A 23,770-nucleotide genomic window follows, 5' to 3' on the forward strand; every position below is an offset into this window, starting at 1 on the left:
TATATTTGTGTATAAGCAATACACACGAGAATATGTTTTATTTGTATATAAGCAATACACACGAGAATATGTTTTTATATTTGTATATAAGCAATACACACGAGAATATGTTTTTATATTTGTATATAAGCAATACACACGAGAATATGTTTTTATATTTGTATATAAGCAATACACACACTAGCAAATACACGTTACAATTCAGCTAAAGAATTTTTGAGGTTTATCCGTTATTCTATGTCCCCAGACAACTGTTGTGATTTACGCTGCAAGTTGATATTTACATTTCATTAACAGCAAGCTTGGCTTAATCATCTCGGTCTTCTAGCGTACTGATAATTGTATTTCCTGTGCAAGTTTAAAATGTATATTTGACTTGCCCTCTATATGTGTCTAGCACTAGCAGTATATTAGGTGGACTCCAGCTGAGCTCTGTGTTAATTGCAACTTCATTTGTCCGGCCACACTGACCATTTGTCCTAGAGACCAGAGATTGGTGACTAGTGTCAGTGCCATTTGCATATCACTGAGCATGTAACTTGAGTGGAGAGAGGACCAGGCTCAATAGATCACACTTCTTTGCTGAACTCCCATCGGCAGGACAGAACTTGGACGCATTAGGCTGCTGCATGAGCTTCAAGCCAAAAATGTTCTGCCTTCTTCCAGTCAGACTGGTGCTCTTGTCGAGCCTCGTTTTATCTTTATGTTTTGGTGAAACCATCTATCTCCACACCAATGAAGAAGAACCCACTGGAACCGTCATTGCCGTTTTATCCCATCATTCGCTATTTAATTCTACGGAGAAGCCTGCTACCAACTTTCGACCGATGAAGCAATCCAACAGCTCCTTCATCCACGTTCGGGAAAGCGATGGTCAGCTGAGTATTGGGAAAAGGATAGACCGAGAAAAAATTTGTCGGGGCTCACCAAACTGTGTTCTGTCTCTGGACATGGTCAGTTTTTCCAAAGATCAATTCCAACTCATCAGCGTGAAAGTGGAGGTGAGGGATATCAATGACCACAGCCCATTTTTTCCAAATTCTGAGATGCACGTAGATGTCTCTGAAGCAGCTCCATTGGGTACCAGAATCCCTCTTCATATGGCAGTAGATGAAGATATAGGCCTGAACTCTGTCCAGGACTATCTAATCTCTGGAAACAGTAACTTTGGTATTGACGTACAGACAAGGGCGGATGGACTGAAATATGCTGAACTGATTCTTATGAAAGAACTTGATAGAGAAATTGAGTCTTTGTATACCTTGGAGTTGGTGGCTAGCGATGGCGGAAGCCCTCCACTCTCTGGAAGTACAACGGTTATCATCCGTGTCCTGGACTTCAATGATAACACCCCAGTCTTTGAGAAGAATTCCCTCATTGTTGACTTGTTGGAAGATGCTCCTGTAGGATCATTTCTTTTAGACCTCAATGCGGTTGACTATGACGAAGGTGCAAATGGAGAAATCATATACGGGTTCAGTGCACAGGTGTCTCAAGAGGTACGTCAGCTTTTCAAAATTGATCCCAAGTCAGGCACTATAACTTTAGAAGAGGAAGTCGATTTTGAGACAACAAATTCTTATGAGTTTGATGTCCAGGCGCAAGATATGGGTCCAAACCCACTAACTGCAACCTGCAAAGTCACAGTGCATATTATAGATGTGAATGACAATGCCCCAGCAATTACTATCACTCCTTTGACTTCTACTAGCATGGGAGTAGCCTATATTACTGAAGCAGCTGCCAAAGATAGCTTTATTGCACTGATCAGTGTAGAAGACAGAGACTCTGGGATAAACGGACAAATTCATTGTACACTTTTTGGCCACGAGCACTTCAGGCTACAGCAAGCCAGCGAGGACAGTTTCATGATAGTCACCACCTCACTTCTTGACCGAGAAAAGATTGCAGAGTACAACCTTACCCTCGTGGCTGAAGACCTTGGACTCCCTTCATTGAAGATGACCAGACAGTATAATATTAGGGTGAGTGATGAGAATGACAATGCCCCTTCATTTACTAAATCACTGTACGAAGTATCGGTCTTCGAGAATAATGTCCCCGGGGCCTATATCACCACCGTTGTGGCCAAAGACCCTGACCTGGGGCAAAATGGCAAAGTGTCTTACAGACTATTAGATGGAAAGATAATCGGTCAGTCTTTGTCTACATTTGTTGTCATTGACATTGACTCCGGAATCCTCCGTGCCGTTAGATCCCTGGACTATGAAAAACTTAAAGAAATTGACCTTGAAATCGAGGCCAGTGACCACGGTGTTCCCAAACTTTCAACCCGTACTCAGCTGAAAATAAAAATACTTGACAGAAACGATAACCCACCAGTGATAATATCTCCTTTGCTAGACAGTGGATCTGCAGACATTTTGTTGCCAGTCAAGTCCCCCAAAAATTACTTAGTGCTTAAAGTGAAAGCTGTGGATGCAGATGAAGGACTGAACTCACAACTTGCCTATATTATTCTTCAGGATAAACACAAGCTCTTTACCATCAACAGGCAAAGTGGGGAAGTTTCACTACGCAGGATAATAAAGCCAACGCAAGATGTGGACCTTAGCTTTGTGGTTGAGGTCCATGACAGTGGTAGGCCTTCTCTGTCCTGCAATGCTACCATAAAGTTCACGCTCACTGAAAACCTTCCATCCAGTGTGGAAGTAGTTGGCATGCAGTCAGCAGAGGAAGAGGAAGAAAAACTCAATCTATCCGTTATCTTCATCGCTGTTCTATCGGGAGGATGCACTTTACTGCTTGTTGCCATCGTATTTGTGGCTTGTTCCTGTAAACACCGAAGTGGACATTCTAAGCAGAAATCCCAAGAGCGCATGAGGGAAGTAGAAGACTGTCTACTCAATACCACAGCTACTCCTAAGGATTCCTCCTCTACGTCCTCTGAGCCTTGTCAACTGTCAGTCAACACGGACTCTGAGAGCTGCAGTCTGACATCCAGTAAAGATCAATGTAGGGACCTACATTCAGCTTCCAATGTGAGTATTGCCTATACTTTTCCACTTTGCATTGGTAGATGTTTTTGAAATTTGTTTTAGAAATGAGAATTTAAAAAAAAGAATAATGTTATTCTAACCACATATAGTAGGAACGCCAAATGGACCATTTGTGTGTTCATAATGCATCTCTAGTCAAAGCTTTGGGTAGAGGGTGGAAGGGTTAGACCCTCTGTCAATATTTTATTGCTGTGCCCCCATTGGAGAGATTCACCATCTCCATTAATAGTAGTGACCATTGTCACCAAGAAATAGAGTGAGCAGAACTCAAATTTCACAGTGGTCAATGTTGAGGGGAAATTTTCTAATGGGGGCACCTGCTCAGGGGACAGTTGTCTAAGTGGGGAATTCCCATCCCTTTGGGAGATTTTCTTTAAAGGGGTTGTAAAGGTTTGTTTTTTATTTTCTAAATAGGTTCCTTTAAGTTAGTGCATTGTTGGTTCGCTTACCTTTTCCTTCAATTTCCCTTCTAAATGTTTTTTTTCTTTGCCTGAATTTCTCACTTCCTGTTACTCCTCAGTAAGCTTGCCCCCATCATCTGGCTGGGGGTTAGTCAGCCAGAACAAGCTTACTGAGGAGGAACAGGAAGTGAGAAATTCAGACAAAAAAAAAAAACATTTGGGAAGGGTACCAATATTGGGCTCAATTCATGACGCTTGAGAAAGGAGGCCAATACTGGGCTCAATTCATGACACTTGGGAAGAATGCCAATACTGGGCTCAATTCATGACGCTTAGGAAGGGTGCCAATATTGGGCTCAATTCATGACGCTTAGGAAGGGTGCCAATATTGGGCTCAATTCATGAAGCTTAGGAAGGGTGCCAATACTGGGCTCAATTCATGAAGCTTATGAAGGGTGCCAATATTGGGCTCAATTCATGACGCTTAGGAAGGGTGCCAATATTGGGCTCAATTCATGAAGCTTATAGGAAGGGTGCCAATATTGGGCTCAATTCATGAAGCTTAGGAAGGGTGCCAATACTGGGCTCAATTCATGAAGCTTAGGAAGGGTGCCAATATTGGGCTCAATTCATGAAGCTTAGGAAGGGTGCCAATATTGGGCTCAATTCATGACGCTTAGGAAGGGTGCCAATATTGGGCTCAATTCATGAAGCTTAGGAAGGGTGCCAATACTGGGCTCAATTCATGAAGCTTAGGAAGGGTGCCAATACTGGGCTCAATTCATGAAGCTTAGGAAGGGTGCCAATATTGGGCTCAATTCATGAAGCTTAGGAAGGGTGCCAATACTGGGCTCAATTCATGAAGCTTGGGAAGGGTACCGATATTGGGCTCAATTCATGATGATTAGGAAGGGTGCCAATATTAGGCTCAATTCATGACACTTGGGAAGAATGCCAATACTGGGCTCAATTCATGATGCTTAGGAGGGGTGCCAATATTGGGCTCAATTCATGAAGCTTAGGAAGGGTGCCAATATTGGGCTCAATTCATGAAGCTTAGGAAGGGTGCCAATACTGGGCTCAATTCATGAAGCTTATGAAGGGTGCCAATATTGGGCTCAATTCATGAAGCTTAGGAAGGGTGCCAATATTGGGCTCAATTCATGAAGCTTAGGAAGGGTGCCAATATTGGGCTCAATTCATGAAGCTTAGGAAGGGTGCCAATACTGGGCTCAATTCATGAAGCTTAGGAAGAATGCCAATATTGGGCTCAATTCATGAAGCTTAGGAAGGGTGCCAATATTGGGCTCAATTCATGACGCTTAGGAAGGGTGCCAATACTAGGCTCATTTAATGAAGTCGGATTTAACCTTGTAAATGCCGTACTATTGTGGCACAATCGTGTGTGTCGCACAGAGCAGCAGGGAAGGGGGGCCCAGCCCCTCTGACTTACATTGGCTGCGTTTGGTGGTTGTAACTCATGCGAAATGTGGAATGTGTTTCAATTTTTGCTGCAAAGCACAGCACCGTGTCCTGTGTACATCCCTGAGCGGCTTCATGCCCAGGTTCAGGCCATTGATTAGAGTGGATTAGTGAAAACACAGTTCACCTGCCTGGTTTTACTGCCCCCTAGCTGGTGAACACAGCCTTGCAGTTATTGTGCTAAAGACAAAGATTTGTGGTTTCTTCACTAGGAGCCCAAGATCCACTAGAGGGAGCTCTATAAATCCCCAATTAGATAGGATGGAGCACATAGGGGGTGCATTGTTCTCAGTGGGTCAGCAATCCTTAAGACTTGCATTTTGAAAAGGAACAGTAAAACAGTAAGGCCTCATTTCCACTGGCGTTTTTACAGCCACGTTTCTGAGCGTTTTTTACAGCTTAAAAACGCCTGTCCATGTTATTCTATGGCTTCATTCCCACATAGGCGTTTTTGAGCTGCAAGTGGCATAGACGTTTTTGAGCTGTAAAAAAAACGCGGGACCAGGGCGTTCTGAAGCTCCAGAGTAGAGCTGTAAAAACGCCAGACGTTAAAAAACGCTCAAAAACGCGACCGCGGCATTTTTAAAGCTGCAGCTCACAAAAAAAAAAATTTTTTTTTTTTTTTTTTTTTTTTACAAAATAAACATGGACAGGCGTTTTTAAGCTGTAAAAAAGCCTAACAACAGTGGCTGTAAAAACGCCAGTGGAAATGAAGCCTTAAGTACAATCACTCGAATACTGCAATGTAGGAAATGTAATGTGTCTGCGCCTTGTATATAAACTAAAATAATAATAATACGCATTTATTTAATTTACATTAAGGTGTTCTCCTTCACATGTAAATGAAAAAAAGAAAAGGCTTTACATGTCCTTTAAGTAAAACACAAACCGGGGACAATGGTGTCCTCACACAGATGTCATTGCATCGTTCTACCCAGAGAACGTCAATACGATATCATTGCTTTTGGGGCCAGTTCACATAATAGAAACGCAGTCCCGATGCGTTCCGGAAGCTTTTCTGCACACGCATTTTTGCTGCGTTTTGGCACAGTCCAGTGTATTCCCCCCTTATTTTTCTTAACCTTTAATAAGGATATGTATGTTCCAGTGTGTTTTTGTGGCATGAACCAGCCCTCACCCTACATTGTATTTTTTTTTTTCAGAGCTCGGTTGGTGCCCCTTTACCTGACTGGCAGCAAGAAAAGGCAACAGAGGGTAACAGGTAAATCAAACAACTCGCCTATCTATTCTGCCACTATTGTACATTCTCTACATCATATATATATATAAATACTGTATAATGTATATAATAATAAATGAAAAAAAAAAAATATATATATATATGAAGCTTACCACACACATTACAATTGGATTGTTAGTGAACGTAAAAAATACGAATTTATCCGAAGCTACAAATTACCCGTAATAACGAATGCCGCATCTATAAGCGAATGCAACAAAATAATAAAAATAAATAATAATAATAATAAAAAATAATATTATTATGATTTAGTTCCATTCCATTTGTTTAATTGCAGCATTCTTATATTTTTTATATTTTAGATTATTCGTAACATCGGATAAATTTGTATTCGTTACATTGACTAACAGCCAAATTTGAAAGGAAATTCCAATACCTATAATTTAATAAATAGTTAGTATCTTGAATTTACGAATTCCTAATTTTCGAAATTTCCAATTTCCATATTGCGAATTTTCGAAATTCCGAATTTACAAATTTACGAAATTACAAATTCCGAATTTACAGTTTCTTTGAATTTCCAAAAAAAAACAAAAAACGAATGAAACAAGAACGAAAACAAACACATTTTTCTGCAGTGCACACGTCTACACTTTAGTAGTCACTGCAGCTAAAGTGATCGCCAATGTCCTCCAGGTCCCGTGCTGAGCGGCTGCCCTGCTGCATTGTGATCACAGGGGGTCACTCGCTTGACACGGGTGCCATTCACAGAGCGCTTTGTATTTTTCATCTCAATGAAGGCAAAGGTGTTTTCTGCATAACCCCTTATATTTTATTTTTCCTTTCTTTAAATCTATATTTTATTTTCAGTGACCTTCCGCCAGAGCAGCTCAGTGGCAAGGACAGTGGGAAAGGTGACAGTGACAATGACAGTGCCTCTGACACCGGCAAGGAAGGTGTGAAGAAAGGAAATGTGCTCCCCATCCAGCAACAGACCGGTAGGTTTCCTTTCACCACCTGTCACTTTTCTTCCTTTCATCTTTTACACCCAACTGAAATTTTGGTTTAAAGAAGCAGAAAACATTCCAGGTGTGCAAAGTCTACAGTTTGTTTTATTTTTAAAAAAGCAGTCACAGCTTAAGTAAGCATGCTGTAGAGCAGGGGTCTCCAAACTTTTCACTAGGAGGACCACATGGCCAATTTGTACACAGGTCAGAAAATCAGTCATTGTGCACCCATCAGAGTCTCCCCACACATATGTGCGCCCATCAGTCTCCCCCATATATATGTCCCCATCAGAGACTTCCCCATATCTGTGTCCCCATCAGAGACTTCCCCATATCTGTGTCCCCATCAGAGCCTTCCCCACATCTATGTCCCCATAAGAGTGTGCCCCATATCTATGTCCCCATCAGTGTCTTCCCCATAACTGTGTCCCCATCAGCGTGTCCCCCATATCTGATCCCCATCAGAGTCTTCCCCATATCTATGTCCCCATCAGAGCCAGCCCCCATATCTATGTCACCATCAGAGTCTTCCCCATATCTATGTCCCCATCAGAGCCTTCCCCACATCTATGTCCCCATCAGAGCCTTCCCCACATCTATGTCCCCATCAGAGCCTTCCCCATATCTATGTCCCCATCAGAATCTTCCCCATATCTATGTGCCCATCAGAGTCTTCCCCACATCTATGTCCCCATCAGTTTTCCCCATATCTATGTCCCCATCAGAATCTCCCCCATATCTATGTCCCGATCAGAGTCTCCCCATATCTATGTCCCCATCAGAATCTGCCCAATATCTATGTCCCCATCAGAGTCTTTCCCATATCTATGTCCCCATCAGAGTCTTCCCCATATCTATGTCCCCATCAGAGTCTTCCCCATATCTGTTCCCCATCAGAGTCTTCGCCATATCTATGTCCCCATCAGAGTCTTCGCCATATCTATGTCCCCATCAGAGCCTTCCCCACATCTATGTCCCCATCAAATTCTTCCCCACATCCATGTCCCCATCAGAATCTTCCCCACATCCATGTCCCCATCAGAATCTTCCCCACATCCATGTCCCCATCAGAGTCTTCCCCAATATTCATGTCCCCATCAGAGTCTTCCCCATATCTATGTCCCCATCAGAGTCTTCCTCATATCTATGTCCCCATCAGAGTCTTCCCCATATCTATGTCCCCATCAGAATCTCCCCCATATCTGTGTCCCGTCAGAGTCTTCCACATATCTGTGTCCCCATCAAAGCACCCCCTACATCTGTGTCCCTATCAGAGTCTTCCCCACATCTATGTCCCCATTAGAGTTTTCCACATGTCTGTTCCCCATCAGCGTCTTCCCCATATCTATGTACCCTACATCTGTGTCCCAATCAGAGTCTCCTCGATATCCGTGTCCTCATAGTACATTTATGTCCTTTTTACATTGCTGTCACAATAACGACTCAGTACAGGTCTCCTCTTGGCTCCCGCCCGCTGCTACACAAGCAGACTGAACACGGAAAGATCACTAATATAAACAGCGGGTGGAAGCTGGGAGGTGCTGCACTGATGAAGTCATTGGTTGCTAGGACGCTGGCGGTCCTAGCAACCAATCCACAGCACGGCATGGGGGAGCTGCTTTGTCTGCAGTTTGCTAGGACTTGCTGCGAAGAACAGCAGGGGTTGGGAAAAGCAAGCGGACCAGCAGTACTGTGTCTGAGTGAGCTGCGGGCTGGACATGGTCCACGGGCCAAGGTTTGGAGACCCCTGCTGTAGAGAAAGACCTTGGCTCTCTTTGTGGAATGAGTGGTCTCTAACACTATGTAGACTTTTTTTTTTTGATGCACCTGGAAGGTTTTAGATGATTTAATCTGAAGGTTCAAATAAGGAAACCCAAACCGAGAATTAAAGTGACACTAAACTAGATGATTATTTTTCAAAATTCCTCTATACACATCCACTACTTAATGGCCCTGCGATTATTATTTTCCTGAAATTGTTTGCGATCTTCTGCCACCTTATGATGTCCTCTGTGAGTTTCCGAAACTCTCCTTTTCCCCGCAAAATAACCCTTTGTTTGGAATGACTACTACGTTATGTGTGATCGTGTACACTGCCTATGCACACTACAAATCCCATAGTCCATCTTGGGAGCAAGAAACCAATTTTAAGGGGTTCTGATAGGCGGTTGAGAACCGGTAAAAGCGCGACCCAACCACCTATTTTCAATTCCTATGCAAAATAACCCTAGGGATATTCTTATAGCATTTTCTATCATATCCAATCTCTTTTTTCCTAGATGCCCCAGACTATGAAAAGTCAACGGTGTGCCATGATGCTGAATCGCGATGTGTCCCGAAGAATAACAGCTCTATGTACAGCGGGCACTACACCATCCGATACCAGAAGGAGTATGCCGTGGCCTACTCAATGCCACCCCCGTACTACAACACCTATCACCCCCGGGCCCAGAACACTTCCCATTATGGTAGGACGGACGCCTACTACCAGGTCAGCCATCAGCCACCCCCCACCGACTACCAACGAGAATTATCCTACCGAAGTGCCACCCTGTCCCCGTCCCGGCTCTACAGGGGACCTCCGCAGATACTCTACAGCCAAGAGGTGCCATTACAAGCCCGTACTGAAGTGTCTTCCGATTTGTAAATTTGGATTCATGTTGGGGCGATAAGAAACTGCTACGGGTAAATTCTATTGCCCAGAGACCCAACACTTAAACTGAACCCTAAAATGAATGCTGAACTCCAGGTTGGTGACCCCACTATTACCTACAATCATTAAGCCACACAGCTGGGTCACCTCCCCATCCTCCAGCCTGTGATTGGACAACAAAGGAGCAGCAGAAGACTCACAAGGTCATCTCTCCTTCCGGCAGAATTTTCCTTATCAGCACATGTGCATGTGGCACAGCCTGATTGGCTCACAGGTAACCCTCTTACAAGCCACAGGTAACATACAGTATCAGAATGAGGTACTTGTACAAGCACCTGGATTTAAACATGCATTCAATGAATTAACAATAACAAATCTATGAATTTCTTTTATTTTTTATATCTACATGGAGTCCAGCGTTTATGACTGGGTGACACCCCTTGATAACACACCACCATTTGGGTTTTGGTAGCCATTCGTTCATGTAGCTTATGTGTTTATTATGTGTTGTAGACTGTAAATAGGACATTTCTTCTGTATATTGAGAATTTAGTCTTTCAATAAATATTTATTATTCAAAAGTGCACAGAGTAATTTACTGTATGTAATGCTTTGTTTAGATTTGTGGTTGGAGGGTGGAAAAAATACACGGTTAAAGGGGAGTTCCACCCACAATTTCACTTTTTAAATATAAATACCCCTGTAAAACACAAGCTTAATGTATTCTAGTAAAGTTAGTCTGTAAACTAAGGTCCGTTTTTTAGGTTGTTACAGCATTTAGATAGTTTATAATCTAGAAATAGACCGTGGCCATCTTAAGTGTGGGCATCATGAAGCCAGACTGTATGACTTCCTGGATTTCAGCTTTGCATATCTCGCACATGCTCAGTGCACAAGCAATGTAATAGGTTTCAGTCAGGTTTGCAAAGACTACTGGGAAACATGATGCCTATCCCAGAAACCCTTGCAAATAGCCTAGGCAAATAAGGAGGAGGAAGTAATGAAGGACTACAAAATAAAGGTATTTACAAGCAACAAATTCAATAAAAATTGTCCATTCTGAACACTATGAGATTAGAGCATGCAGCACAGACAAACATAAAAAAATGGGTGGAACTCCACTTTAAGCCACGTTTTTCCAGGGATGTTTACATGGAGCAGCCACTGTGTTTCGCTTTGCAGCCAAGTTAACCTGAGAGCGGCGGCAAGCCCACCGAACGCTACACATTCAAGTCTAGGGGAAGCACCGCAAACGCTCCACAGGCGCATTTGTCAGCAAAAATAGGGTTAAAACAAGAGAGTGTGCGTTTTTAGCCTCCCGGAACCATTTCAGGCTCCCAGGGCCGGGATTGAGTTTTTAGCTTCCCGGGATCATTTTCAGCCTCCAGGCCCATTAGCGCCGGAAGTGCCGTACATCACCAAGGTAATCTATGCCAGGAAGTGGGAGCAAATACCTGTCTTAGACAGGTGTCTGCTCCGACCTTCCCCCTGAAAGGTGCCAAATGTGACACCGGAGGGGGGGGAGGGTTCCAAAAAGTGGACGTTCCATTTTTAGGTGGAACTCCACTTTAAGGGGGAACACTGAGAACGCTGATGTAAAGGGGAACTCTGATGTAAGGGGTGCTCTGAGAACCCTGATTAACCATAGCGTACTCACTCAGAGGCAGGAGAGAGAAGGGGGGGGGGGGACTTCAATCACAGACAGGGATGGATGGTGAGCTCACTCACCCCTTGGCAGTCAGCACCTCTCATCCAGATGTATCTGAGGCTGCTGGACTTCAAATTTCCTATCCCCACTTTTCTGAGCCACAACGCTAGGGATTGGAGTGTGGGCAGACACAGAGGAGGGGTGGGGGGGGGGTAAGAGGAGTAGATCGGGTCCTCTCTCCTCTCCCGTCTGTGTGTGTGTGGGGTCCGAAGCTCCGTAAACACACCTTCCCCGTTCTTCTGTGTGGCAATGTCAGTGATCGTCTGCTCCATGATATAGGGAACGACAATCACTGACGTCACACGTCCAGCCCCACCCCCCTACAGTTAGAAACACACGAGTTCACACTTAACCCCAACAGCGCCCCCTAGTGGTTAACTCCTTCACTGGATTGTAATTTTCACAGTAATCAGTGCATTTTTATAGCACTTTTCGCTGCGAAAATGACAATGGTCCCAAAAATGTGTCAAAATTGTCTGATGTTATTACTATTTTGCATTATGAGTTGGTGGTACTCATTGTACTATTAATCGGTTCACATTTGCACTGAATTAATTATCACCTAGTGTGCCTACCACCCTCATCATCCCACGGATCGCTGGTGGGTCACATGGATTTGGAGTGAAGCACCTTTTTTTTTCCTTAGGGCTCGTCATTTTTAGTTCTTGGATTTTAGTTGCAGCATATTTTTATTATAATTATTTATTGTTTATTTGTATACTCTGCTTTTTAGCAGTGTTCCATTAGCGAGCGCCATTACCCACTCTATATTAATGTGCCGAAACGCGTTGCCGCCCACCACCTTCACCCGATGTATCGGCTGCATGCTAACCAGGAACACAGATCACTCTGTTCATCCAGTAAATCCATCCCCCACACAGTTAGAAAGCACCCCCTAGGGATACAGTTAACCCTTTGATCGCCCCTGATGTTAACCCCATCCCAGCCAGTGTCATTAATACAGTGAAAGAGCATATTTTTAGCACTGGTCACTGTATTAGTGTCACTGGTCCCAAAAAAAGTGTCAAAAGTGTCAGTTAGGTGCCCGATTTGTCTGATCGCTGCCATTACTAGTAAAAAATAAATAAAAATAAAACTCCTGTAACTATATCCCCTATTTTGTAGGCGGTATAACTTTTGTGAAAACCAGTCAATATACGCTTAGGGCTAGATTCAAGTAGCCCGCCGTAAGTTTGTGCGGGCGTAGCGTATGTTATTTATGCCACGCCGCCGCAACTTACACGGGCAAGTGCAGTATTCACAAAGCACTTGTTCCGTAAGTTGCGGTGGCGTAGCGTAAATGGGGCCCGGCGTAAGCCCGCCTAATTCAAATGAGTATGAGGGGGCGTGTTTTATGTAAATGGGTGGTGACCCGACGTGATTGATGTTTTTCCCGAACGGCGCATGCGCCGTCCGTGAAATTTCCTAGTGTGCATTTCTCCAAAGTACGCCGCAAGGACGTCATTGGTTTCGACGTGAACGTTAATTACGTCCAGCCCTATTCGCGAACGACTTATGCAAACGACGTAAAAAATGCAAAATTTGACGCGGGAACGACGTCCATACTTAACATTGCGTACGCCTTTATAATAGCAGGAGCAACCTTACGCCGAAAAAAGCCTTACGTAGACGACGTAAAAAAATAGCGCCAGGCGTACGTAAATTTGTGAATTGGCGTATCTAGGTCATTTGCATATTCTACGCCGAAAAGGACAGAAGCGCCACCTAGCGGCCAGGGTAAATATGCACGCTAACATACGACGGTGTAAGAGACTTACGCCAGTCGCGTCTTAGGCTAATGTCGGCGTATCTTGCTTTCTGAATACAGAAAAAAAGATACGCCGGCGCAGATTTTAATTTACGCGGCGTAAATCAATGCTGAATCTAGCCCTTACTGTTTTTTTATTTTTTTTTGTTACCAAAAATACGTAGCAGAATACATATTGGCCTAAATTAATGAAGATTTTTTTTTTAGCAAAAAGTTAAAAATATTGCTTTTTATTCAAAATTTGCACTTTTTTTGTTTATATCGCAAAAAATGAAAAGCGCAGAGGTGATCAAATACCACCAAAAGCAAGCTCTATCGGTGGGAAAAAACGTGTTGGGGGGGGGGGGGGGGGAAAACTTTCCGGAGCGGAAGTTAACATTGAACAAGACTGAAAAGGCAGCTGCAGCATTTTTTTTCTCAGAAATAATGGCACACATGTATTTTGTACTTTTACACATTGATTCATTTTTTTACTCATTTTTAATAAAATATTTTGGTGCTCTGGTGGGGGGAGGGGCTCCCATGCAGTATGACCAATGGAGATGAGCAGGGTCCCAGTAATTGCACTGTCTGCAGGCAGGGCAGTATCAGATGAGAGCGTTCACTCCTTCTTCCTCTTGTGTACACACCGCGCTGCAACCTGCATTGTGGATAGGGTTGCCACCTGTCCAGGATTCACCCAGACAGTTCGGGTTTGGGATCTTGTGTCCGGGTTTCAGTCTGCCTGAAACCCGGACACATTATTCAGACTGGGCTGTGGCTCCCCAAGTAACTGAGGTAGTCACACAAAATTCTGTTGCCATTCGGGAGATGCGGGCCGGTTTGGCATCACTGAGGGGGAGCCACTATGTCAGCAAGACCAGTTTGGCCACACCCACTGTTTGCCGCAGCGCGCTGCATTACCACTGTCCTTGAGGCAAAGGTGCCCCAGGTCTTTTATTATCCTATTGTGTATAGTACTGAAAAAAACATGCCCTGTGCCGCTAAAGTGTTCGGGTTTGGCTTGAAGAAAAGGTGGCAACCCTAATTGTGGAGAAGATGGAGGTCGGTGGAACGAGCACTCTCAGCTCAGGGGCAGAGAAGGAAGAAGGCTGCGCTCTGAATGCTGGGACTCTCCTCGTCGTCCTCAGCTGCTCTGACGTGACCGACGTCACTGGTTACTAGACGCTAGACGGCCCAGGCGCTAGCAACCAGAGTGCAGGGAAAACAAAAGGTCAAGCCAGTGGCGTGGCTCCACCCACCTCCTCCGTCCAGGTCCAGCGCAACCGCGGCAATGACATTACACAGAGTCTCTCTCGGCACTGCTGATCGGATGACGATACTGGTGTGGGAGAGAGAGACTTGCAGTCAGTCAGTGATATTTTCAGGGGGGGGGCAAATGCCATGTTGCCCCCCTGGATCCACCCCTGTGTCAGCAAGACCGGAAATGAGGAGAAATCTCTATTGATGGCAGTGGCAATATAGTTGGGTCAACTCTCTCAAAAGGAGGTCTTAACCCTTCCCCACTCAAGCCAAAACTAGGAAAATCTTGTGTCTTGAAAAAAAAAGTTAAATGGTAAATCGTAGAAAAGTCAAATTATCCTTTAAAAGACAGTGTGATGCTACAAAAGCTGGGGGCATTTACCCAGAAGCCCTTTCTTTAGAAGCCATCTAAGATAACACAGCACATGAGAATTTACCGTGTTTCCCTGAAAATAAGCCCGGGTCTTATATTAATTTTGGCAACAAAAGACACAGTAGGGCTTATTTTCGGGGTAGGTCTTACCATGTAATGTGCTGTCTTCTCTCCCCCTCTCTTTCTCTCTCTGCCTGACAGGAATCCCCAGTGTGAACTGAGTTAAAATGCTTGTAAAATCCTATAATCCACTCTATTACAGTATTATATAATATACAATGGCCCGGATTTAGAGAGCAATTGCGCCTGCGTAACCATAGTTACGCAGCGCAATTGCTGACTTGCTCCGGCGTTGCGAATGCTCTTGATTCAAGAACATCGTAACGCCGACTGCAGCCTAAAATCTGCGTGGCATAAGGCTCTTATGCCACGCAGATTTTATGCTGCATTCTTGCGATGACCGCCAGGGGGCGCTCCCGCTGTGCTCAGTGTATAGTATGCAAATTGCATACTAACACCGATTCACAATGTTGCGCGGGCCCTGCGTACGCAAGTTACGGAGTTTCCGTACGGCGTCTTTAGCGTAAGGCTGTCCCTTCTAATAGTAGGGGCAGCCGAATGCTAAAGTATAGCCGCCGTTCCAGCGTCGTGAAATTTGAATTTCACGTCGTTTGCGTAAGTGATTCGTGAATGGCGCTGGACACCATTCACGTTCACTTTGAAGCAAATGACGTCCTTGCGACGTCATTTGCCGCAATGCACGTCGGGAAAGTTTCCCGACGGAGCATGCGCTCTACGCTCGGCGCGGGAGCGCGCCTAATTTAAATGATTCCCGCCCCCTACGGGATCATTTACATTAGGCGACCTTACGCAGGGCAATTTTACACAGCGCACACGCAATTTACGGAGCTACTGCTCCGTGAATCGCAGGTAGCGCAGTAAATTTGCGGGGGCGCAGGGCAAAAATGCTGCCCTGTGCCTCCGTAAGAAAGGGGCAAATTCTAGCTGAATCTGGGCCAATGTGTGTGTTTCTGTAATATAATTGTGACAAATACCTTCGTTATAGCGCTGTTCTGTGCTTCTGTGACCCGCCAGAGCTCTCTTCCCCGCATTTATATTACAGAAACACAAACAATGTACATTATATACTACTGTAATAGAGTGAATTATAGGATTGTACAAGCATTTTAAACTAGGGCTTATTTTCGGGGTAGGGCTTATATTGCATCCCTCCTGGAAAATAACGCTAGGTCATAATTCGGGGGAAAACACGGTATTACACATGTATCCAACTTGCGTTCTTCTCCAGGATGCTTGCACCAACAATGATACAAAAATAACATTTCTTTCTAAAAAATCATTTATTTGCAAAACCATTGGCATAAAAAGAACAATAAATATAGTTATACTTATTTACAGCATTTGCATAAGTTAGAAAAAAAGCTATACAAGACACTTAGCAGACATACAAACAGTGTGAGCAAACTCACCGAAGACAGTGAATAGGCGACTACCAGATCCAAGGTTGGGCACTGGAAGAAAGCTTCAGAAAGGACTGCATCTAAAGCAACCAATCAGATTCTTTTTTTTAAATTAATGGGAGTATCTGGCTGCTAATAGTAACAGACCATGGTTCTTTCTGACACTTTCATAGAAGTTGCTTTGTTTTCATCTCAAGGACTACAACACATGGCCCTGTTAAAGCGAATGGCGCTCAGTATTTGTCACGTACAGCTCCTAAATGTCCTCCACATTGCGCCAAGGCCAGTTACCCCATTTCTCACACACGGGCATATCATGTACAAGGATCTTATTTTCGCATAATTGGGGCAACGTCTGCTGCTAAATAATCCGATGACCTTCTGCAGATCGCAGAAGGACCGACCCGGCCATGCCTGACCCACAGGAAGAACCAGAATGTGGAATAAAACTAAGGCACTTGTACAGTTCCACTGAGGTAGGCAGTGCACTGCTGGGCTAAGAGCAAAGGAGAGGAAGTTGGCATTACCCTTGTGTTACCAATTCAGAAGCAAAGAACTCCTCCAAGAGGAGATCAAGTCCAGTTTTCCCAAACCGCAGATCTTCTGAACACGTGGAAGCGTTGACTATTCCCTAAAAGCAGATCATGGGTCTGGAATTCCCAATGACACGTCCAACAGTCTCCACCAAGGTGGTCAATTCAGAAAAGTTATTAAAGGTCTGTTACTTTGTTTTCCACCAGTGCCGAGATCTGCTGCAGACGGTAGGCCAGTTGCATCTTCTGCCCATTGGGATCCTCCTCTAGAGCTGTGCTAATCTGTGGGGAAGAAAAGACAGAACACGTTAAAGCGGAGCTCCGGTCACAATTTGTTTTATTTATTTTTTGGCAATTAAATAACATAGTATTAACTACTTAACCCCCGGACCATATTGCTGGTCAAAGACCAGAGCACTTTTTGCGATTCGGGACTGCGACGCTTTAACTGACAATTGCGCAGTCGTGCGACGTGGCTCCCAAACAAAATTGGCGTCCTTTTTTTCCCACAAATAGAGCTTTCTTTTGGTGGTATTTGATCACCTCTGCGATTTTTATTTTTTGCGCTATAAACAAAAATAGAGCGACAATTTTGAAAAAAATTAATATTTTTTACTTTTTGCTGTAATAAATATCCCCCAAAAATATATAAAAAAAACTTTTTTTTCCTTAGTTTAGGCCGATACGTATTCTTCTACATATTTTTCGTAAAAAAAAAATCGCAATAAGCGTTTATTGATTGGTTTGCGCAAAAGTTATAGCGTTTACAAAATAGGGGGTATTTTTATGGCATTTTTATTAATATCTTTTTTTTACTAGTAATGGCGGCGATCAGCGTTTTTTTTTCGTTACTGCGACATTATGGCGGACACTTCGGACACTTTTGACACATTTTTGGGACCATTGGCATTTTTATAGCGATCAGTGCTATAAAAATGCATTGGATTACTATAAAAAAGCCACTGGCAGTGAAGGGGTTAACACTAGGGGGCGGGGAAGGGGTTAAGTATGTTCCCTGGGTGTGTTCTAACTGTGGGGGGGGGGTGGCCTCACTAGGGGAAACACTGATCTTCTGTTCATACATTGTATGAACAGAAGATCAGCATTTCCCCCGCTGACAGGACCGAGAGCTGTGTGTTTACACACACAGCTCCCGGTCCCCGCTCTGTAACGAGCACACGCACGGGAGGTGGGAGCGAGCGGGGGGCGCGCGCGCGCCCCCTAGTGGCCGCTCGAAGAGCGGACGTATAGCTACGGGCTCTCCCCCAGGAGAGCCGACCTGCCGCCGTATAATGACGGTGGCTGGTCGGCTAGTGGTTAAACATCACATTACTCAGACTTAAAGTGGAGTTCCACCCATAAATATAACATTACATCAGTAGTTTAAAAAAAATGTCATTAGTCCTTTAAGAAACAAAACATTTTTTTTAGATGCCTTCAAAGTGTTGTTGCTAGGCAGAATAGTTAATCTTCCCTCTTCCTGCACCTAGGTGCTTAATGCTTCCTAACCTACACCGCATAGACTCCTGGGAATGTAGTGGGTGTAACTTTCCAGGAGTCTGTGCACTCCCCAGTCTCGAAGAATCATGTGACTTGGACAGTACAGGTGCTGAAACCTGATCTGAAACCTAGTACACTGCGTGTGCAGCACTGAGCATGTGCGAGATCTGCAAGGCTGAAATCCAGGAAGTCATACAGTCTGGCTTCATGATGCCCACACTTAAGATGGCCCCAGTCAATTTCTATTTTATAAAGTGTCTAAATGCTGTAACAACCTAACAAAACGGACCTTAGTTTACAGACTACCTTTACTAGAATACATTAAGCTTGTGTATTACAGGGGTATTTATATTTAATAAGTGAAATTGTGGCCGGAACTCTGCTTTAAATACCGCCAATCGATCGTTAAATTATATTACAACTTGTCTGGTTTGCAGCTGTGAACGATCTGGCCGTTTCCATTCTAAGTGTGGGCATCTGAAGCCCAGTACATTTTTTTTTAACTCCTCTCCGTGGAGAGGTGCATGCTGGGGCACCTCTCGATATCGCGCTTGCGAATTAGAGCGACGCTCGTAGCCGAGTGTTTGTGCCGCTGTTATGACAACGGGCGACGGCTGAGGAGGAACGGCCCGCCCCGTTGTTAAAACTCCTAATGACTCGCCTTCCAAGCACTCTCTTTACAGCGCTTGGCTAAGGTGGGTCATTTCCTGTACCGAAATCCCGCGATTTTTTGGCACATAGGAGCGCACAGACTCCTGGGAAATTATGACACTGCATTCCCAGGAATCTGTGCAGCGTAGGCTAGAGAGGAGAACTACCGCGGTGCAGGAAGAAGGCAGATTAGGAATTCTGCCTAGCAACACCGCTTTTAAGGCATGTAAAAATATATATATTTTTTTTACTTGGTTAATGATATTTTTTTTACAGCTTGTGATGTATAGTTTGATTTGAGGGTGGAGCTCCGCTTTAAGGAGGAACATCAGTTTAATTTCGTTTTGGTCGACCCACCCTCTTTATTCGCCTGTTGAGTGTGCAGATGTGTCGAAGGGCTCTGCCTAAACTTGGGTCCTGTCAAAGCCTGGCGGCACTTCTGCACAGGTCTTCCATACCAATGCCATCTTGGCACATGTGCGGGTAAACCCACGCGTGCGCAAATGTGCTGCAGGGACCCACAGCCTTGTGGCACCATCTAAGCACGTGCAGAATGCAGGGACCCTCTCCTCGCCCCCCACCCAGGTCCCACTGACCTGAACCGCTGCAATCTCTCGTCCTAAGCCCCAGTATGTCCGCGTCAGGAGTCCAGGGCTTAGAAATCCCCTCGACCTCCACACGTCTTCTCCATAGCCGACAGGACGGGCTATGCCGCAGCTGATGTGATGGCCCTGACCAATTAGAATGCTCCGAAACGTCCCTCCTGACGAGGTAAGTTTTGACGTTTGGAACATTCAGCTCAGGGGATTTCTAAACTCTAGACTCCTGAAGCGGATTTACTGGAGCTTAGAATATGAAATTCCTGCGGTCCAGATCAGCAAGACTGGGGGGTGGGGGGGGGATGGACAAGGAGGTGGTCCTAGGTAAGTTAACCTTACAGATTTTTCTGTAAAGGTGAACTTACTCTTTAAAGTAGAACATGGATAATTTTGGATAGAGTAAGGGAAAGTTATAGCCCCTGTAAGGATTGTTGCCACCGAGTGTCCCACTGGGGAGATTTACCTTTACTTCCTGCCCCAACAGGAAGTGAGAGGAACCCCGTGGCAAGTTCCGCTTGTTAAGGGGGGGGGGGTAATAAAAAATTGATAATATATTGTGTTTGTGTGCTCTAAATTTAACATTAGAATATTTCTTTAATTAAAAATGTGCACTTGGTGAACTGTTGCACTATATCACATTTGGGGGTTTTAACTAATCTTAAAGCGGGGGTTCACCCTATATAAAAAAAAAAAAAAAAAAATTTCCCTCTAGCATTAAATCCGGCATAGTATCGCGAGCTACACTATGCGGGTCTTAATTTTTTTTCCCCGTACTCACTGTTATAGCGTACATAGAAGATTCCGGGGAATGGGCGTTCCTATGGACAGGGAAGGTGATTGACGGCCGGCCGTGGCACGTCACGCTTCTCCGGAAATAGCCGAAATAGGCTTGGCTCTTCTCGGCGCCTGCGCATAGCCTGTGCGCAGGCGCCGTGAAGAGCCGAGACCTACTCCGGCTGTCTTCGGGGAGCGTGACGTGCCAGAGCCGGCCGTCAATCACCCTCCCTCTTGCTAGGAACGCCCATTCCCCGCGGCAGACGGAATCGTCAATGCACGATATAACCGTGAGTACCGGGATAAAAAAATTAAGACCGGCATAGTGTAGCTCGCGCTACTATGCCGGATTTTATGCTGCATTGTTCTTAAGGAGGGTGAACTACCGCTTTAAGGCCCAAAATGTTTTTTTAAACATACAGTATGTGCAAAAAAAAAATCAAAAAACACTTTGGCAGCAAAAGGGTTAATGACTAGAGAAACCAGCAATACCTGATCATAGTACTTGCTGATATAATTGTAGAGTTCTTGAAGGGCGACTAGGGAGCTGAGATCTTCGGCGTGAATCTGGAAGGAGAAACGAGTGAGTTAGACTGGCAATAAAACAAACACTCACATATAACAAATAAAAAAAAAAAAAAGGGAAAAATTAAGTATCTAAAATGTTTACTTGCATTTCCATAAATCATTTTTTTTATTGACCTACGATGTGCCTTCAAACTGTCTCAATTTTTTTTCCAAGTCTAATGCCGCGTACACACGATCGGTTAAACAGATGAGAATGGTCTGATGGACCGTTTTCATCGGTCAAAACCTATCGTGTGTGGGCCCCATAGGTTATTTAACCATCGGTTAAAAAAAAGCCAACTTGTTTTAAATTTAACCGATGGATTCCTAACCGATAGGAAAAAAAACGATCGTTAGTAGGCACGACCATCGGTTAAAAATCCACGCATGCTCAGAATCAAGTCGACGCATGCTTGGAAGCATTGAACTTCGTTTTTTTCAGCACGTCGTTGTGTTTTACGTCACCGCGTTCTGACACGATCGGTTATTTAACCGATGGTGTGTAGGCACGACGGCCCATCAGTCAGCTTCATCGGTTAACCGATGAAAACGGTCCATCGGATGGACTGATCGTCTGTACGCGGCATAACAGAGTCCATTCCGTAGCATAGCCCTCCCTCCCTCCTTGCATGTCATAGCCCTCTCCTCTTCTCTAGTGTCTAACCTAGTTAATTTCTGTGCTGGCCCAGCTCCCACATAACCTTTTATGCAGCTGCTGGGGTAGGAGCAAAAGGTGTCTGTTGGGGACTCACATCCAAGATGGCAGCACCCAGCAGTAGTCTCGGGGCTTTTGGAGGTCTACATAAGGGAAGGTAAATAACATAAATAAAAGTAACATATATTACCTTAAAGCTCAATGCCCCCCCCCCAATTCCTTTCCTCCTCAACAGTTTTGACAGTATGTTATAGTTTATACTTGCCATTTCTTGACATATTTGGGTTGGTCACTTCATCTCCAGGGGCTGTGTCACTTTATGCATTATCGCACTGTTATTGAGGGGCACCATGATGACTACCTTTCAGGGGATGGGATGTGTCCAAGACACCCTCTCAGGCAGTGCCGGCCCAAGACATTGTGCTGCCTGGTACCAAGAATGAAATGCTGCCCCACCCAAAAAAAATTATGCCCACCAAAATGCCCCCACATCCATTATTTTATATCATGATAACTAAAGTGGACCTATCATGGCTCTACACATGTATATAGGAGTATAAAAAGGACCTGTTATGGCTCTATTCATGCAATTAACCCCACAGTGGAGCGGAGAGCGGAACGGGAGGAGCGGTCGGGCGGCAATTCGCCCCACAGTGGAGTGGAGCTGGCAGAATAGGATGGCGTGCAGGCAGGAAATTTGCTGCCCCCCTGAAAGTGCTGCCTGGTACAATGGTACCATCGGGTCCCATGGTAGGGCCGGCCCTGCTCTCAGGGGAAGGGTCCGTGATGTGCCCCCCACAATGGATAGGTTTGTGATGCCCCCCACAGTGTACAGGTCCGCGACTCCCTATATTAGCGGACAGTTTCTTGTCACCCCCCCTCAAGGGACAAGTCCTTGACGCCCGCTTAGGGGACAGGTCCTTGATGCCTCAGGGGATGGGCTCATAAGGCCCCTCCCAAGGGATGGATTCATAACACGGCACTCATTGTTCTGGGTTAAGTATCACTGGGCATAATTTAATCCGAACAACTGAGGACCTCCTATGGCAAAAAGCTTTTACTGAAGGGAACAGCGTCCACCAAGAGGCGAGTATTGTAGCCAGAGATGCTTTTTATTTTTAAAGCACCACAATTTTTTTTTTATTTTGCCTAGAGTGAAGCCCTGTACACACGGCCGGGAATCCCGTCAGGAAACAAAACTTTTGTTTTCCTGACGGGATTCCTGGCAAGCTTACCTTGCAAAGCCGTGTATACAGACGGCTACTCAAAAGATCCGCCGTTCTTTTTAATGGCAAGAATGCAGTGACGTCATCGACTACGACAAGCCGGCGCCTCGTCACATTCGATTCAGCCGCCGCCATCTTGTTACACCCCACACTAACTTTGTATGCTACCGCGCATGCGTCGAAGTGTTATCGAGCATGTGCTGTTTTTCTACACTCAGGTAAGCATACAGACGAACGGTTTTCTCGGCAGGAAACACTCTGCTGGGAATCCCAAAGGGGAAAATAGAGATCAGGGTTCTTTATTTTCCCGTCGGGATTCCCGGCTGTTTTCCTGATGGGAAAACTGCTAGGGAGCATACACACGGCCGGGATTCCCGGCCAAATGCTCTCCTGGGAGTTTTCCTGCCTGGAAACCGGTCGTGTGTACGGGGCTTAAGGCTTTACTTTTCGCCAGCCAAAGCATGTGCACACGGAATTTGAAAAAGACGTTTTTACAAAACTGGGACTGGCAGGGGCGGACTGACAACTCATGGGGCCCCCGGGCAATATAAGATTATGGGGGCCCTGGGCTTACAGATGGCCACCACGCCAGGAGGCAGTGCAGAGGCGGGGCAGCAAAAATCTTGGGATTTTCACATCAAAAGCATGTCGGTTTCGGACATATCAGGGACAGATGTAAAAAAAAAACATAGATTTTTACATACTGTCCCTGGTTTTACTGAGCCTAGCAACCCTGATGGGGCCCCCTAGTGGCATGGGGCCCTCGGGCGGGGCCCGAGTGACTCAATGGTCAGTCCGCTCCTGGGGACTGGTCACACGATTACCATTGGTGATCAGGATTGTGCTACTTACCCCTGACAGCTCAGTGAGAGAGGAGTTCATTTCTTGGTAACTGGAAGGAGTTGCTTGCTGAATGTCAGCATAGTACC

At 45.0% G+C, this 23,770-nt stretch overlaps 2 protein-coding genes across 3 annotated transcripts in view; one reads left to right on the forward strand and one right to left on the reverse strand.

Annotated features, from left to right (window-relative positions):
- The first annotated feature begins 363 nt into the window (after window positions 1–363).
- On the forward strand, window positions 364–10,348 carry LOC120913146 (protocadherin-8-like). The gene is made up of 4 exons (XM_040322871.1): window positions 364–3,002; window positions 6,067–6,125; window positions 6,975–7,102; window positions 9,391–10,348. The coding sequence occupies exons 1-4, from the start codon at window positions 630–632 to the stop codon at window positions 9,756–9,758; spliced, it is 2,928 nt and encodes a 975-aa protein (XP_040178805.1). The 5' UTR covers window positions 364–629; the 3' UTR covers window positions 9,759–10,348.
- A 5,849-nt stretch (window positions 10,349–16,197) lies between these two features.
- Window positions 16,198–23,770, reverse strand: part of PLXNB3 (plexin B3) — a 208,346-nt gene continuing 200,773 nt past the window's right edge. For both annotated transcript variants that reach the window (XM_040322874.1, XM_040322872.1), the window contains exons 33-35: window positions 23,694–23,769; window positions 20,886–20,960; window positions 16,198–17,151 (exon numbers count right to left, since the gene is read on the reverse strand). In XM_040322874.1, the coding sequence (XP_040178808.1) occupies window positions 17,047–17,151; window positions 20,886–20,960; window positions 23,694–23,769 (256 nt within the window). In that variant the 3' untranslated portion in view covers window positions 16,198–17,046. The remainder of the gene's footprint in view (window positions 17,152–20,885; window positions 20,961–23,693; window position 23,770) is intronic.

The sequence above is a fragment of the Rana temporaria genome, chromosome 9 (genome assembly GCF_905171775.1).
Source record: "Rana temporaria chromosome 9, aRanTem1.1, whole genome shotgun sequence".
NCBI classification, from domain to species: Eukaryota; Metazoa; Chordata; class Amphibia; order Anura; family Ranidae; genus Rana; species Rana temporaria.

Bases quoted from the DNA above. Each gene is read 5' to 3' on its own strand.
- LOC120913146 (XM_040322871.1), top strand. From the start codon at position 630: ATGAGCTTCAAGCCAAAAATGTTCTGCCTTCTTCCAGTCAGACTGGTG. The intron at 3,003-6,066 runs GTGAGTATTGCC...TTTTTTTTTCAG, and splicing joins ACCTACATTCAGCTTCCAAT to AGCTCGGTTGGTGCCCCTTT. The intron at 6,126-6,974 runs GTAAATCAAACA...TTTTATTTTCAG, and splicing joins AAGGCAACAGAGGGTAACAG to TGACCTTCCGCCAGAGCAGC.